This window comes from Trichechus manatus, unplaced genomic scaffold (assembly GCF_000243295.1).
Source record: "Trichechus manatus latirostris isolate Lorelei unplaced genomic scaffold, TriManLat1.0 scaffold00145, whole genome shotgun sequence".
Taxonomy (NCBI): Eukaryota; Metazoa; Chordata; class Mammalia; order Sirenia; family Trichechidae; genus Trichechus; species Trichechus manatus.
In genome coordinates, this window is record NW_004444081.1 from 3,808,369 (window position 1) to 3,825,393 (window position 17,025).

Below are 17,025 nucleotides of genomic sequence, written 5' to 3' on the forward strand. Positions count from 1 at the left end.
CTTACGTCTCTTCTCAAACAAAAGGGGCAATACATACGTAACTAATATTTACACTATTCACACTTCCATTAGATCGAGGCAGGTTCTATAGTGGAAACATGCTGTTGGCGAGAACCACGCTTGCGTCTGAATTCCAGCTTTGACACTTAATAACTGTAGAAACTTGGACAAGTTATTCAACCTTCTGAGTTCCCCCTCTGTAAAATGGAAATAATAACCATAACTCACAGAGATGTCTTGGGGATTAAATAAGATAATGTATGTAAATTACTTGGTGCATAGTAGGCATTCAATAAATGTCAGTTCTCTTCTTCTCCCAGTTAATAACGCTTATTAAACTATATTAAAAACTAGAACCAGACTGTGATAATGCATTTCTTTATTAAGTATTTAAGCCAAATAACTAATTTCCCCCAGGGGGAAGGGAGAGAAATGTTGAATTAGTTTCATTTGGTGAACTTATTTCTTAATCTCCTTTTCTTCAGCATTATTTAGTTTCATAGTCCATAGTTTTCATGCAAGGAAAATGTCACAGTTCAGCATTCCTTTTAACTTTACTGTGACAGTTGTTTTTATCTATTATTATATCTGCTGTTTATTAGCAATCATTATTAATTATACAGTTCCATTCGTTTGCATAACTACTTGGTGCTGACAAACTTCTGCTCTCAACAATTTCCGAGTTCTAAGGATTTAAGACTCAAGTTTTAAGTGGCAATGTTACAGCAAAAGAAAAACGGGGACAACCCAGATCGGACTGCGTTCTTTCGTGTTAATTTTATACATTTGCACTTAAGTGGAGGCACGTTTCCCTCAAGGACAGAACCTGAGAGAGAGAGGAAAGAAAAGTGGAAACTGACAAATCGAGCTGGAACTACGGTACCATTGCACCTTTAAGGACTGGAGACTTGGTATTAGCTCTGCCTCCTTCCCGGCCCACCTCTGAACTCTGATTGACAGGGCGCCGGGCGAGGAGGAGCAGAAGGAGGCCGAAGAGGAGGCGCGGCGAGGAAAGTAGGGGGAGGAGGGGCCCGTCTTTTCGATGATGGCCAATCAGGACAAGGGGGCGGGGCCCTGGGCACCCTCCTCCCTCCTTCTCTCCCCCGCCCCCTTGCTTCCCCGCCCCCTCCCCCTTTTCTCTGCCCCCTCCCCTCACCTCCTTCTCGTCCTCCTCCTCCTCCTCCTCCTCCTCCTCCTCCTCTCAGGCTGTGGTTTTTCTGTATATGTTTCTGGAGTCCTGAGCCTGAGCTAAACAAAAGCAGGAGGCTGACGGGGCTGCTGGAGTTTGCAGAGACACGGAGGAGAAGAGAGCCTGTGCTTTGCCTGCCGCCGCGGCTGGGGGAGATCTGGCTTTTGCAACAGCCCACCCCCTTTGAGATCACTCTGGCCCGGAGTGGGGGTGGGGGGCAGCGGGGGGTGGGGGGGAAAGTTTGCATTGCAATCCCCCTGCCTTCCTCTTCTTTCTCCCGATCAATGCATATTTGCAAAAGGATTAAGCCACAGATTTAAGCGACGGGAGCCCATTTCTGCCTTGCAAAGGAGACCGGACTGAAAAACCAAAAGCCAGCTCTGATTTCTTTTCGCCAAGTGGGAAGGTGGTTTATTTTTCTTGCTTTTTGGAGTCAACACCCTTCCCCACCAGCCCTTATCCCCACCCTCACCCCGCAACCCCTTCACGCCCCCCTCCCCCTCCCCACTCCCCATCCTCCCACCATCCTCTAAAGAGGCAAAGGGATTTTTTTTTTCTTTTGGTCTTTTTTCCCCCTTCCCTGTTTATCCTGAAAAGGATTTGAAGACAGCTTGAAGGATAAAAAGCCTTGGTGCTTCCCAGGAGCCGAGCCGAGGAGCAGAAGAGGAAGAGCCGGGGGCTGCCGTTGCCTTTGGAGATGGACGAGCAGCCCAGGCTGATGCATTCCCATGCTGGGGTCGGGATGGCCGGACACCCCGGCCTGTCCCAGCACTTGCAGGATGGGGCCGGAGGGACCGAGGGGGAGGGCGGGAGGAAGCAGGACATTGGAGACATTTTACAGCAAATTATGACCATCACAGACCAGAGTTTGGATGAGGCGCAGGCCAGGTGAGATGGAGGCTTTTCTTTTCCTTTCTTGGGGTTTTTTGTTTTTCTCCCTCTCGCAGGGGGAAACAATGGGAACCGAATCACCACAGCGCTTTCTTTTAAAATGTTGTTTCTTTTCCTATTTTGGCGAGCAACTACATGGCGGAGGAGTAAAATTTAAAGGAGCGTTGTTAGCGAAAGTGTAATCGCCCATGCCGTGATGTGGCTGTGTACACACACATATATATATAGTGTGTGAGTGTGTGAGAGAGACAGTGAATATAGAGATACTAATATGTATTCACACTAACACTCAGCAACGACGAAAATGTTGCCAGCTGATCCTAAAGCGGCCCTCGGCACTTTTTTACTGCTTTAAAAAAAGTATCAGAGCAGAATTGTCAAGTTTTGAACCGCATTCCATGCCTTCTTGCTGAGGGACTCAGTAGTCTTACACAATAAAATGTCCCAACAACACTTTTATTTGCAAATTTAGTTGACTCCCTGCCTAATTCAGCGACTTTTGATTTTCTTTCTTGACTTACCACTCCAAAATTAATTTTTATCCTTTTTCCTTCCCTCTCTCCCCTAAAAAGCAAAACAAACAAAACGGCATTTCTTTGTCAGGAGTTGTCAGCTATCCTGAGGATATTTTGCATTCACTTAATTCTGCCTCACAAAAAAAGAAAGAAAAGATAATTTTGCTTTTAGACATATTTGTTAGTTTCAGGAGACTCAGGTGTTTAGTTGAACTTTATTATCTATTAATTTGAGTTGGTTTACTAACCTTCGGTGACACAGACAGCTATGTATGGTCCTTTAAAAAGGGGTGGGGGACAAAAATGAAGCATGCTTCTTACTCCATGCCTCCTCCAGGACCACTTAGAAGGCAACTAAATAGAAATGAAAGCATATGTGAATTTTATATATTTCAATACTATAGGCCATGAACATCTTCATTAAGGAAACATAATATGGAAGCTGTGTAGCTTCTCAGCTTAATCCACCACCAGACCTATAATTCTCTACTCTAGGATTTTACAGTAAATTCCCAGTGAAAATAACACATAGGCTAAGTGGCAACCCAAAAACAGTTTGCCGAAGGCCAGTCTGGAAAGAATTTTAAAAATCTAATGATCACATATGTCTCTGTAATTACCCAGCTTTGTTAAATCTCAGAAGTGTTTCTTTTAAATCTTTTAAACATATATACACAATTCCTAGACCTCAAGTGACTTAGTTATATGGAGAAGATGTCATTCTGTGTATTTGTGTCTAAGGGAGAGAGGAATTGGAGTTAAGAAAATGAGAAGGAGCAGCTAAAAGCATGGATGTTATGAATTAGTTTTATTTTAGCTGCAAGCGCATGCAACATGTAAACTGAAAAGTACTCAGGTTTACGGGTGCGTGAAAACTTGGGAATGTTCAAATACTCGACCTGTTCTAAATTTGTAAAAAATGGAGAAAAGTTTTCAAAATTTAATAGATGTTCTTTTTGAATTTTATTGTCTGAGGAAAAGCTAATAGGTTTGCTAAGTGGAAGATTTCCCACTGACAAGTCTTTTTTGAATTGGAACAGATTTCTCCATTACATTGTTCCAGAAAAATACACTCAGACATACCAATAAACAGGTTTAATAACAAGTTTGTGAAGTGGAAAGGGCCAGTGGGAATGGATAGCCACCACTTTTCTGATGTTTAGGCCCTATCCTTTTTGTGAAACCGAGGCCAACCCTGGCTTGGTGGGTTCCCCCTTTTAATGGCTGTTGGCCTCGGTGCTGAGAGAGATCAGACACAATTTTGGGATGAGGAAATTTTCTATTCTTCCTCTCTAACCCCGTTTGTATGCTATGGAAATGTAATGTTTCTATAAAGCCATACGAGATTTTTTGTTTGCACTTGGACCTATGTATAAGAATACAGTTAATGAAAACTATTTTTAAAGATCCAAAAAGAGGTCCTTAGTACATTAAAAAAGTCTTTTCTCCTCCTTCTCTCACCCCACATTGAGAGCTGACCAAATGACCACCTAGCTTTCTTTTTGCTTAGACAATGATGGAACTACTTAGCCAATACTATGTCCTTTTTTACTTTTCACAGTCACACCTTCTTAATTTACTAAGTAAACCATTAATATTTTAGATATAATGTATATGTTCCTTTGTATACTCTCTTGAATTTTGAGCTGGTTACTCCTTTGCTCTACAGTACATAAAACATGCTTCTGGTTTCTATTCTTCATAAGAATATGTGTCTATTTTTTAACTTTAAAAGGAATTAAAAAGAATTGCATGTGTTTTGAATGCCAAGGGTTTCTATTTATCTTCACACATTAATTTTAGTGAACAGAATTCCCTTAAGTAATGGCTGATATGATCAGTATTTGTTTCCAAAACAATATCCTTTTGCTAAGTGATTCTATATAGTAAAATAAAGGGAAAGGTATTGTCTTGTTCCTCAAGTACATTCTGAATACAAACACACACATAAGAAAACCAGGTAAATCACTGATCTAAAAGGCAGCATTGTATTTATTTTTTTCCCCAATGGGTGCAAGGTTCTAATTGTAAATAATTGAATTTCAACACCTGCAAATAAGCAGTGTGTGCACAAGAGACATAATGTGAACATAGAGAAATGAATTTATTCCCCATATGGGTATGTTTGCCCCCTGGCAATGCATTTCCATACTCTTTAACTTGGGGACTGAAAATTTCATAAATTGACAGTTCTACTCAGAAGACCTTTCAAGCATCTTGTGTTTATGAGAATACAGGGGCATCTGCGGAATGAATTCGAACACATGGATGAATTAAATTTGAAAACACACACACAGACCAAGAGGCAGACAGCTCCTAGGCTTCGGTGGTTTGCACAGATTATACAAAACTGTTAAACCCACGTATTTGGCTTTGCTGTATTCATTACCCTGGATAGGATTATTGGTTTATGAATTCCACTTTGATTAAACTACTTAAGGAAAAAAACAACTCAGCCTAAATGGGCGTAATTTAGGTTAGTTCTGTTCTGTAGTTAAATCCCTACTCTCCCTGCTAATTATTTCTTTTTCTATGGCGGGGCTCTGTATATTAAGTCTTAAAAACAGATGAAGCATGCCACAGAGTTATGCTTGAGATATAATTTTGGCTAAATGTTCAAATTTTTCTTTCCCTTGGCATTATCAGCAGCTTGATCTTGAAAGTCCACCTAAGCTATCATGTTGTTGTTTCTTTCTTGCAGAAAACATGCTTTAAACTGCCACAGAATGAAGCCTGCCTTGTTTAATGTGTTGTGTGAAATCAAAGAAAAAACAGGTAGGAATGACATTCCAACATTTAAGCATTTTCTTTGGCCAATTGGGTCACTTAAACAGCAATTGCTAACTTCATTGTTTATTAAAATTTCAGAATAAACATACTATCAGGATTGGTCATACATTCCAGTTGGATGCCTAGCCCTGCTTCCTTTAAAAGAAAGCACCACGTTTCTTTGACAGTTATCAGGCATTACGGGTTTATTTTCCTTAACTATTGGCCTGCTTGAAATTGGGACTGAAATATAGGTTCTGAAGGGACATTTATAAAATGGTGTGCCTTTGAGGAAAAGTGTGAAAGTAAAAGTCCATATCCTGAAGAAGTATATTTTGCCCCATATTTAAAACTGTAAATTTTTTGGAGTTGGGCATAGGAAGCTGAACTGTTTAAAGTTTCCTTTCCTTTTTTTCTTGTAATCACACAAAGCAGCAGACTAGAGGTTCTAAAGCAGAGAGTGTTGTCAGCTACCTTTGTGGAAAGCGCTCTACAATGTTAGGTTATCGGTACTTGAGTGCCCTGTGATTTTATAGCAGGCAGAATGGTTGGATTTAGCAGCGAATAATGCCACGAGATCACTCATTCTGTTGTTTTTCCACTTTCTAGACCTTATATCGGAGACTAACACACTTATAACACATCCCAGGAGGGCATTTAAATTTTAAAGCAACAATTAAAAAATAGCAGTCATCAATCAGAGGTGTTCTTAAACAACAGATGCTCTGGGAAGGACATTTAACAACATCCTCTTGTTTGTTTATTTTATTCCTTAATTTTCCAAAGTGGGTAAATCTCTCCCTTTTAAGAAGAAAGCGGAGAAGGCAATTTGGAACCGGGGCATAAAGATGAGGGACAGGAGGTGGTTATATAAAGCGGGAGCTTCTGCTGGGCTCTGACTCGCTCGCTTTAGAGCAACGCAAAGTACCTGACATCCCATTTATTTATTTATTTTTTACAACAAGGAGTGTAACAGTCAATAATTCATATCTAAACCATATAAGCAAGGGCATGACATGAATGAAAGTGACAATAAATATGATTGCATGCCCGGTTGATATACATTGATAGTTACACATAAAAAGGGGGGAGAGGGCATACAGGGTGGCTTTCTTTTGAGAGCTGGCTCTGGGTCTCCTTTAAATAATAAATAGTTTCAAGATGTGACCGTTGATTGAATATGTAATTACTTGGGTCTTGAAATGCATGTAAAATTAGTAAGCGGCTCTTTTGTGGAATGTTGTTTGTGTCGTGCCTAACATCTCAGACAAAGCACCTGAGCCGGTGATGTGCCGACCGACCTCTAAGACCTCCAGGTAGCCTTGCCAAAGCCAAACCTTATTTCAGAGCTGTTAATTGCATTATTTGAGCGGTGAGACACCTTTTAAGAGATTTATGGATTGTGTATACAAATATCAAAAGAGCTTTTTCAGTTTGTCACACTTCTTAGTTTTTTTTTCCTTCCTATTAGCCCAGAGCAGGAAACCGAAGTGTATGTATATTTTTCCCTCTTCTCTCCTTTTCTCTTCCTTCTCTTTTTCTTTTTTGATCTCCGATGCTTATTTGCTCTGAATATTTGGTTTGTTGAAATTTGTTTCCAAACGAGTATCAGCTCTTGCTGACTCTGATTCATAAAATGTAGAATCAAAATGAAAAGGCATATATGATCACCCAGGCTAAAGAGAGTCTGTTTTCGAAGACACTGTATCAGATTTTTATTAAAAGGAAGCCTGTCAGGCCACTTAAATGTACATTGTGGCCAAGGTGTTTAATTCCAAGCTCCTAATTAAAACCTACTGAGGCAGTAGATCAAAGTGGGTCAGTGTGAATGGAGATCCGGTTCAGGTGTGGGTTAAGAGTTTGCTCAGTATTCATATTGGCTGAAGTATAGTGATAGGAAGTGGTAGTATTTGGTCAGACTTAACATTCTAAAGGTGCATTTTAGGGTTGGGCTGCATATTTTATTCTTTAAATTTCTGTCACAACATTTCATGTTTGGAAAATTCTGTTTTTTGCTTTTTTTTAAAATCTAAATTAAGGTATTGTGTTTTGTCTCTAGCCTAATATATTTTTAAAATGTGTTTATCAAATAATGTAAATCGAAAATGGTAAGAATCATTGCCCCTGTGTTCAGGAGGAAGTACACACACACACACACACACACACACACACACACACACACACAGTTTTGGATTGAGGGCACTCCTGGGTGAAAGTTGGAAAAAAATAAAAAGGCCTAGCTCCCTCTTATTCTTCAACTTGTCGGAGGAATTGAAGGAAGGAAGAAACCTCTCATGGAATGCTGAGTGCTCTGGGTTAAAGGTGCGAGTCAACTGTGGTGTGTGGAAAAGAACGCTTTGATTCTAAAGCACGATTACTTTGTTACTCAGATCTGCCGAACCCTCATTCTACACACCAGCATATCTGCCAGCGGTTGTTGTGTCGAAGAAACACAAAGTGTCTGTAACAACGTGTCTGTAAAAGTTGCTGGAGCTTTTTTTCTTAATACAGAGCTAGTGAAAAGATTGCTTGAATGGATCAGTTCACCTAGATTCCTTCGTCGTTTTGGGACTTTTCCTATTGGTACTTTCAAGCCCTTCTCATCTGAGGAGTGTTGTTGAGCTCTCTCAAGCACTGTTGAAGTTGCTTGATTTAAGGTGGGCTTGGTTTGTTGTTTGTTTTCTGACCCAAAGCTCACACTTTTGCTCACCTAGGTCCTGTATAAGGAAGGGAGGACTCTGAGAGGAACGTGATAATTGTATTCATGTGCTGCTTTTGCTATTTTGTTCTTTTTCTTTTCTTTTTGTTAAAGATTTTTGTTGGAAGACTTAGAAGCAAATAGAAAAACCAGCTAATATTGTCTTACCAACCTTTTGGAACTTTAAAGAAACATGCGCGCACACCACGCAAAATAGGCAGCACCATCTAAATTACAGTTGATTGATAGGTATTTAAGTCAGAAATTACTGTGGGGATATGAAAAAAAAGAACCCATGTGTCTTTCTTGCTTCAGAATGTGGGTAGTTTTTATTTTGATACCTTGTTGCTTTTTAAATAAATGTTTAAAAAAAAAAAAAAGGATGCCAGCAAAATGCTCAAGCGGCAAATCTCAAACAGCAGCAAGAAAAACCCTGTCAAAACCCACAGCAATGTGTATTTCAGATGTGGCTTTTATCTTCTTGCTCATTTTGGGAGCATAGAGACTGAATATAGGGTTTTAAATCATGTAATAACACATTTTCTTTTGTTTTTTAAAGAAACATTCCTTGCCTTCTGACATATTAGCAATAGGCTGCGCTGTACGTATGTGTATATGTGGGGTTGGTGGGATGGAAAAGAAGGAAGAAAAAAAGTCATACATAATTGCATTTCTTAAAAACACCTTGAATATGTTTTAAAAATTTCTTCTTTTTTTTACTTCTGTGTCAAAATCGTGCAGGGTTAAAAATTAGGAAAATACAAAAAAGAATTAGGCGCCATTTACTAAGGAGAATATTTATAGATAGCAATGAATAGCTGTAATTGTGAATAGTTTTTAATTTTAGAACCTAATAGCTGTATATGGCACTTTTCAGCCAGTTTTCCTCTGTGCATTATCTGCGCTGAAGTTAAATCAAATCACTGGAGGAGGTTAAAAAATTATTTTTGCTTCCTTAACACCCTTTTGTTCTCTCTCTTTCCTTTTCTCTCTGTGTTCAATTAACACCCCCATCACAGAACCGTAGTTTTTTTTTTTTTTTTTTTAGTCTACTACTGTATTTCACTTTTGACACCCTCCTTTATTATTCTTGCCTGCCACTTCTTTTTAATATAGCAATTATGTTATGGGGCTTCTACTCCTCTCTTTCCCCTTTAAAGCTTTAGAGAGTAATTTGTGTGTGTGTGTGTGTGTGTGTGTCTTTGCAGGTGGTGGCGGGAGGGCGCTGTGGAAGGAGGCTGTGTATTGCAGGGAATTAATTCCGAGGGTATTGGGCCTTGAGCACAAAACAGGAGTGAAATTACTCTAGACAATGTAGAGCCGCTCTGATCAGATTCCTTTTAGGGTTGAAGTGGCCAGAGTGACTTTTCATAGCAGTGCACTTATAGCAGGCAAATGCAAAAACTTTTTATTGCTGATAAGAGAATTCAAGTCTTTGGTCTTTTCGTTTTATTTTATTTTGGTAGAAGGGGCTGGCTAGTGAGAGAGAGAAAAGAGGGACAAATGAAAGGAAGGTACAAGCCAGTTTTGTACCTGAACACTTCAGGCACCACAATGTGTGAAGGCAAAAGTAATGTGATTAGCTATGTATTATTTATTATAATCTGAATTGAAGTTACAGATTTACAATAATACGGCTCTGTGAGTGACACAGTACGAGTTTATGGCGAGCGAGAAATGTCTCTTCTCTCGCTTTTGTGTAATCCGTTTTTAGAGGTGGGTTTAGAAAAATTCTGGCATTTGAGATGTGGGGAGGAGGGTGCAAAGAGCGCTTTTGGACATAGTTACCAGAACGGGATTTCTGGAAATTTGCTATAGTTTGTCTCACTAATGAGGGGGTGGGGTGGAGGAGTCTTGTGTCTGTGAGGATTGGAAAGGAGAGAGATTTGGGTTAAACTGAGGAAACTGGGAAACATTTGTGAGAAGAAAGACCCAGAGAGAAGCTTGCAGTCAAGGAGCTGTGGAGTGTTGGGGCCGAGAGCGTGAGGGTGCCTGTGAGGGTGCCGGTTCCAGGCTGGGCGCAGGCTGCACTCTGGCCTGAGAGGGGGCAGTACCTGCTGTGTCTTTAACTTGCTGCTGGTGCTCAGGCCTGCCACATGCTTTCGCCCGTGCTTTCTGTTTACATCCGCAAACTTTCTGTTGTTATTAGCAAAATCACAAAGATATCCCCAAACAAACAAATCAAAACCTAGATGTTGAACATTTTCAAATTTGAAAGAATTTTTCATTTTAAAGTATAACTCCGGCTTCTCTTGAGATGTGGTTTACATACAAGCTTTAGGAAAGCTTGTCCTTAATTTTGGTTTCAAACCTCTTTAGAGGGATGCTGTTACGTTTTGAACTTGGTGAAGTGAATCTAAACGTACTTTTATTGCTTTTCTTTTTTTTTTTTTTTTAAATTCACCCAAAAGCATCCGCATGATAGAGGCAGTAGCCTAGGTCCTGCTTCCAGGGCCTCTCTTAATTCAGTTTCCCATGACCCTGAGGAACAACTTGACCACCTGAGTTACCATTTCAGTCTAGGTTAGAGGAATATAATAATTATGGCTCCACCCCTACCGCTTACTCAGATGGTGTGGTGAGGTTTAAGGAATGCAGAAACTGATTAATAAAATTAAGTGGAGGTTTAATGTGTTGTTTGCAAAGTGCTTTGAGCTTCCTTTAAGGGAACTATACAATATGTGGTGTTTGGTGTCTGTGCTAGATAAATAAAAGGTGCCATATTTTCTATAATCCATTATCTCAGGATTCACATGCTTTTTCATTTCACAGGTTGTCATTGTGTTAACTCTTTCAGGCCAGAGAAGCATATTTCCACTGGTTTATAATTAAGTGGTGACGCCATGTGGGGTCGCCATGAGCTGGGATCCACTAGATGGTAACTAACAGGAACGACAGTTAACTACTGGGTAGTCGGTATTCTAGCATGAGGAGAATGCTCTGGTGGCATCTTTGCCCCATCTGCTTCTCAGAGATGTCACTTCTCAGCGCTTGGAAGAGTGATTCCCGGAAAAAAAAAAAAAAAAAGTGCGGGTATAGACTGTCATAAGATTATAAAACCTATCTTCCATTATGGCAGAATAAGGTCAGTTGTGTCTTACCGGAAGGTCTTACCTCTGACAGCTCTCTTTCAGTCTCTCAATTATGGGTGGAAATCCAGATTGCAGTGGGTGGAAAAATGCATCCTTTATGGTGTAGGTCATTGTTACAACCACATATTCCACTGAGACTTGGCCAGTGAGTGGCTACTGGGGTGGGCGCCTCACACCCTGTGCTAGTCCTAGACCTACCACTAAGTAATGATAAGACCATAGGCAACTTACTTAAATAATTTTAGGAAAAACTATGGTAGTAGTGGTTAAAGACGTGGTCTCTGAAGCCAGACCACCTGCATTTGTATGCCAGATCTGCTGCTTCTTAGTTATGTGACCTTATTCAAGTTACTAAACCTCTCTGTGCCTCATTTTCCTCATCTATGTAATGGAACTAATAATTTTAACTATCTGAGAGGTTTGCTGTAAGGATTAAATGAGGTAATGCATATAAATTACAGTGCCTGGCATAGAGTAAACAGACAATACTGTTAGCTTTTATTATTTCTGGCTCTGTTTTCTTATATGAAAAAAAGAGGCGTGTACCAGATGGTCCCTAAAGACAGAGCCAATTCCAAAATTCTGTGATTCTGTGCCGAAAAGAGACAAAAATTGCTGAATTTAAGATTTGCTTTCTTTTGTTTCTCTTGCCATTCTCTTAATGTGAGAATTAGCTATATCCTGGCTAAAAGGCTGGAACTAGGTTGGAAGAAGGGAAAAAAGAGAATGGGTCAGAGCAGAGACACAGATTTTTAATTATCCACAAACTGGACAACACCAACTTGAAAAGCTAGAAGTGCACATAATAGTGATGGCGTTTTCTTAGCATCAGCAACTAGAGAACTGGAGACATTGTGTAATCCTGGTTAAAAATATTTTCCCTCTGAAAACACATAGACCCATCCATTCAACTTGCACCATTTCAAAGCAGGAAGAATAACATAAAGTGAGTTGAGGGCACCCTGACTTCTTCCTGTGTTCCTAATATGTTCCTTATTTAGGAGAAATGATACCTTTGTCATAAGGACAGCATCATCGTACGTTTATTCTTTCTTTTACAGCTTTATTGAGATGTATTTCATGTACTATAAAGTTTAAAGTATTATACAGTTTAGTGGTTTTTAGTATATTTACAAAGTTGTACAACTATCACTACAATTTTAGAATATTTTCATTATCCCAAAAAGAAACCCAATACCCACTGCCACTTAATCCCCTTTTCTGCCTTCACCCAACCTCCGGTAATCACTAATCTACTTCCTATTTGTATGGATTTGCCTATTCTGGACATTACACATAAGGGAATCGTATAATTTGTGATGTTTTGTGTCTGACTTCTTTAATTAGCATAATGTGTTCAAGGTTCATTCATGCTGTATGAATGAACTTCATTCTTATTTATGACTGAATAATGTTCCATTGTATGGATATACCACATTTTGTTTATCCATTCATCAGTTCATGGACATACAGATTGTTTCCATTTTATGGCTATTATGAATACGTTGCTACAAACATTCCCATACAAGTTTTTGTGTGAATATGTTTTCATTATCTCTTGGGTATATACCGGGGAGTAGAATTTCTGGGTAATATAACTCTGTATTTCCCATTTGAGAAACTGCCAAACTGTTTTCACAGTGACTACTGTAGGTATATTCTTAAGCCATATTGACGCTAAGTTTTGTCTTCAACACTGCCAGCAACCTCTTTCTCCAGTCAGTGACCTCCCTTCTCCATGTTTAGGGCTCTACTGTATATTTTTGCTTTCTTTGATCAATACTTAAAGAAGTATGCATGATCAGGATTTATGTGAAATTTCTCTTAGAACTATTTGTATATTAGAGAGAAAAAATTAAGTCAAAGGAATGAATCTCTAATGTTGGAATTTCAGGTGCCAGGTTCCTGGAGAGGAACCCATGTGGGGAAAAGAGCAGGAATTTTTCAGAAGAGCAACCTAGTGTGACAGAGAGAGCATGGACTTTGAGTCAAGCCAACGTGGGTTCAAATCCTAGGCTATTGTGTGACGTAAATAAGTTATTCGATTGAACAGAGCTTCAGTTTCCTCATCTTAGGCCATTGATCATGATACCTACTATGTAGGGTTGCATGAAGGATTAAAAGACAATAATTCAAAGCACACAGTTCAGTGAGTGCTCAATAAATGACATCCATTGTTATTTTTCTGAAACTACATGGCAGACGGATTGTCATCCACCACTCTTATCAATTTGGCTCTGTCTGTTCAGGTTGGGTTTTCTACCAGTTCCACCCGGGAGTTTTAGAGGCTCATCTAAGTGCTGCCTGACCCTGCTTTTATGCTAAATGGGTTTCTATACGAGAGAAAGAAAATGTCTTGGGCAAAGCTTAGCTACAGGCATCCCCCTAGAACTTGGAGAGAATCCCGTAGAACAGTGCTGTTCAGGGAACACAGATGTAATTTTAAATGTAAAGCTTACAGTTTTCTAGTAGCCCCACTTGAGTAAAAAGAAACAGGTAAAATTAATTTTCATAGTATATTTTATTTAACCAAATACATCTAAAATATCATTTCAACATGTAATCAGCATAAAGCTTTGCTGAGATATTTTACATTCCTGTTTTTGTACCAGGTTTTTGAAATCCATTGTGTGTTGTACACTTATAGGACATCTCAATTTGGAATAGCCACACTTCAAGTGCTCAGTAACCACGTGTGGCTAGTGTCTACCATATTGGACAGCACAGCCATAGAATGGCTATTCTGGCATCAATCTTTGTTCCTTTTTTAGCATAGCTTTCACAGTTTCCCTACTTAAACTTGATCTGGTAGTTCTGTAGCAGCTGAAATTGGTTCCTGATGGATAGGCATATTCCAGAATAAAGCAATCTCTAAGGCACCTCTTAAGGAGCCCTCATGGTACAGTGGTTAAGCACTTGGCTGCTAACTGACAGGTCGGAGGTTCAAATCCATTAGCCGCCCCACGGGAGAAAAGACCTGGTGATCTGCTCCCTTGAAGATTTTAGCCTAGGAAACCCTATGGGACAGTACTATTCTGCCCTTATAGGGTCCCTATGATTTGGAATCGACTCGGCAGCACACAATAAGAGGCACGTTTTTCTAGCAGGAGAGTCCCACTGCACCCTTCTGAGGTCACTGCCTGGAGCTGGGATGGGACAGTTTCCTGCCACTTCCTTCCCTGTCTTTTTTCTTTCTTTCCTTAACTCTTCATTTTATGCTTTGTTTCCTTATCTTTAACAAAATCTGAAATGTTGCCTAAAATAGAATGAGTGGGTAGAAGCAGCTGCCTTGTTTTCTACTGCTAGAATACAATGGTGCAAGTGCAGGTATGATCAAAGTTTGCTGGACCTGGAGTCAGGAGTCCTCCCTTCAAATGCTGAGTTTTGCCTCCATATTAGTGTGTTATTCTGAGACTACCATTTAACCCCTTGGTCTCAGGTATCCAAATCCATGGAATGGGTGGTTCCAGAGAGCCACTCATCTGACTTCACGTTCCATGGATCATGCATCCCAAGATGATTCCTGCCAACACCATGGCTCATAGCAGGGAAGGCAGGTGGAGCATTTATAAAATAAAATTCTTTTTCATTGTTATGGCAGTTCTAATTTATCCTGTGAATCCTTACATCTTCTAGACAATCATGTAAAACTGGTTATGGTGGTACTGAAGCTATCTCCATCAATCAAGTAGAATTGGAGAAGGCAAACTAGGAGGGGAAAAAAAATGAGTGGAATTTTTTTTTTTTAAATTGAAGTGTTCAGCATCACATTTAAAAGGTGAGTTGGGGTTGGAGTTCAGCCCTGGTTTAATTCACGGTTTGACTGAATGCAAATAATATTTCCATACTGTGTATTTGTGGCCATTAGATTCTAGAATGGAAATCGCTTTTGGAAAATACAAAGGTTATGGTAGCAAGACTGGAAGTGCAGTGTACCTTGCTGAGTTCATAGGGGATAGCCAAGAAGTTAGGAGACTTCGGCTTGGCTTTCACTGTGGGATTGTAGAGTTACCTGTTCACCATTTGCCTCGGCTGAAATACTGAACAATGTCTTTTGCCCATTTACCTGTCAGCGGGTCTTATGGAAACTTAAAGTGAGGATGTTTTAGAAAGAAGTTTGAGTTTCCCTAAGAAAGTTTCCCTAAGGTCAGTACTTATGAGAGGAAAAGTTCTTTATTTGTCGTGCTTTGAGTTAGGGTTGAATCTACCAGTAGGTCAAAGGAATAAATTTATCTAATGGCTTGCGCTGGTAGGGCGAAGAGGGAGAGTCCTCCCTTGTTTTTCTGAGGTCTTTAGGTGATTTGAGACCTCAAAGTGTTGTTACTGTAAGAGAATCCTCCTTATAATTACCATTGTTAATAGCATTGGAACTTTGCGTTTATCTTTTGTCCCTAACAAAGAAAGCCTCTCAGAGACCTTAATGATGAGCCCAGCCTACATCCATTCTGTAAGGCATACTGTGGATAGGAGGGTGTAGACGTTAATTCCTTTCTACAGAATTAGCTTGCAAAGGCTCTAGGGCCGTGCACCCTGCTTACATTAATAAACATTTAAAAACAAAGCTTGGGCTACACAAGCACAGCTTTCCTTTGTGTGGCCCCCCGTACTAGGGTGCCTGTAATCCCTAACCCCTTGCGAGAGAAATGCCTGGGTGGGTGCGGGTGGGTGGTGACGCTGCGAGCAGCCCCGAGTATAAAGGCTGGAGAAGTAAGCACGTCGTGTGAGGAATAAATTTAGGCAGATTCGTCCTGAGGCAAATTAAGGGGGAAAGGAAAAAAAAAAGATGAGAGAGTGTGCTGGCTCAGACCAGGTGGAAAAGTGAAATCTGAGTCGTCTGGAAGGAGCTTAAGAGGGTGCATCACAAAATAAAACTTTTGGAACTTAAAAAAAAAAATGGTAAGGAACAGTGTAGCTGGGTAGCTAGCCACATGGCCTTGTGCTGAGAGGCCCCCTTTAGACAGGATAATAATGCTGTGAGCTGGGCCTTGGTAGGCTGACGCCTGAGTCTTTCCGCAGGACCCCGAACAATTAGCATTTAAGAGGCGGGGGTGGCAGCGAACCTCCCTGCAAATCTGTCAACTTCAGCGCGGGGCTGATTCCCGCGGCGTGGAGAAGGCTCCGCGCACACGGCTGCGCCGGGCCAGCAGCTCAGCACCCGGGCCTCCTTTGCGCACCCGCAGCCCGGGCCCCCGGCCGGCGCCTAGCCGTGGGCGGGTGCGGCCGGGGAGCGGCAGCCCGGCCCCGCGCTGGTTTTAGCCTCGAACCACTGGCGCAGACCGCGCGTGCACTGACGAGCCAAGGGTAGCCAGAGTGGGCTTGGTTGTGTTTTCATCATCTCCATTCTCTTTACCTTCCGTGCCTGGGCGTCCTAGTCCACCAAGGGCGCTCTGTCCCGGCCCTGGACTGAGGCTCTCCACGCCTCCAGTACCTCCTCGGTCAGACCGTGCCTTTCTCTTAAAGGATGGTAAAGAGAGGACCCCCCCGCTCCCCCAGGGGAAAAACACACTTTCGGGGGCCGGGATTCCTTTATTAAAAATCTGTCGAATATGCACTTGCACGATCTGCGCAATTCAGCCTCTGAGGCAGGGGGCTAGGGGCGCTTTGCCCCCAGGAAGCAGGGCCCTGGCGCTTTTCCTGCGCAGGGTCTGTTTAGTGGGGCCCGTCGGAGCTTAGTTTTCGGTATGCAAAGTGCCAGCGCTGTGCAGACCCCGGTGGTGGTGGTTTTGCATACAGAAGTGAAATTCAGAAGGCAGCGAATGAGCACGTGGGTGTGTGTGTTCACACGCACGCATGTTAATTTGTAGCTCCTTTCTTAGTTGGCCCTGTGTTTCATCTGTATTCAGTAAACATTCCAGTTGTTGCTTTACGGTA

At 41.1% G+C, this 17,025-nt stretch overlaps 1 protein-coding gene across 3 annotated transcripts in view; it reads left to right on the forward strand.

Moving 5' to 3' along the window:
- The first annotated feature begins 1,425 nt into the window (after window positions 1–1,425).
- Window positions 1,426–17,025, forward strand: part of PBX1 (PBX homeobox 1) — a 340,115-nt gene continuing 324,515 nt past the window's right edge. Inside the window, exons 1-3 of one of the 3 annotated variants that reach the window (XM_023740021.1) lie at window positions 1,442–1,595; window positions 1,787–2,077; window positions 5,297–5,370. In XM_023740021.1, coding sequence (XP_023595789.1) covers window positions 1,887–2,077; window positions 5,297–5,370 — 265 coding nt within the window. In that variant the 5' untranslated portion in view covers window positions 1,442–1,595; window positions 1,787–1,886. Of the gene's footprint in view, window positions 2,078–5,296; window positions 5,371–17,025 lie in introns of all 3 variants that reach the window. The other 2 variants (XM_004385761.2, XM_004385759.2) reach the window with 2 other exon arrangements.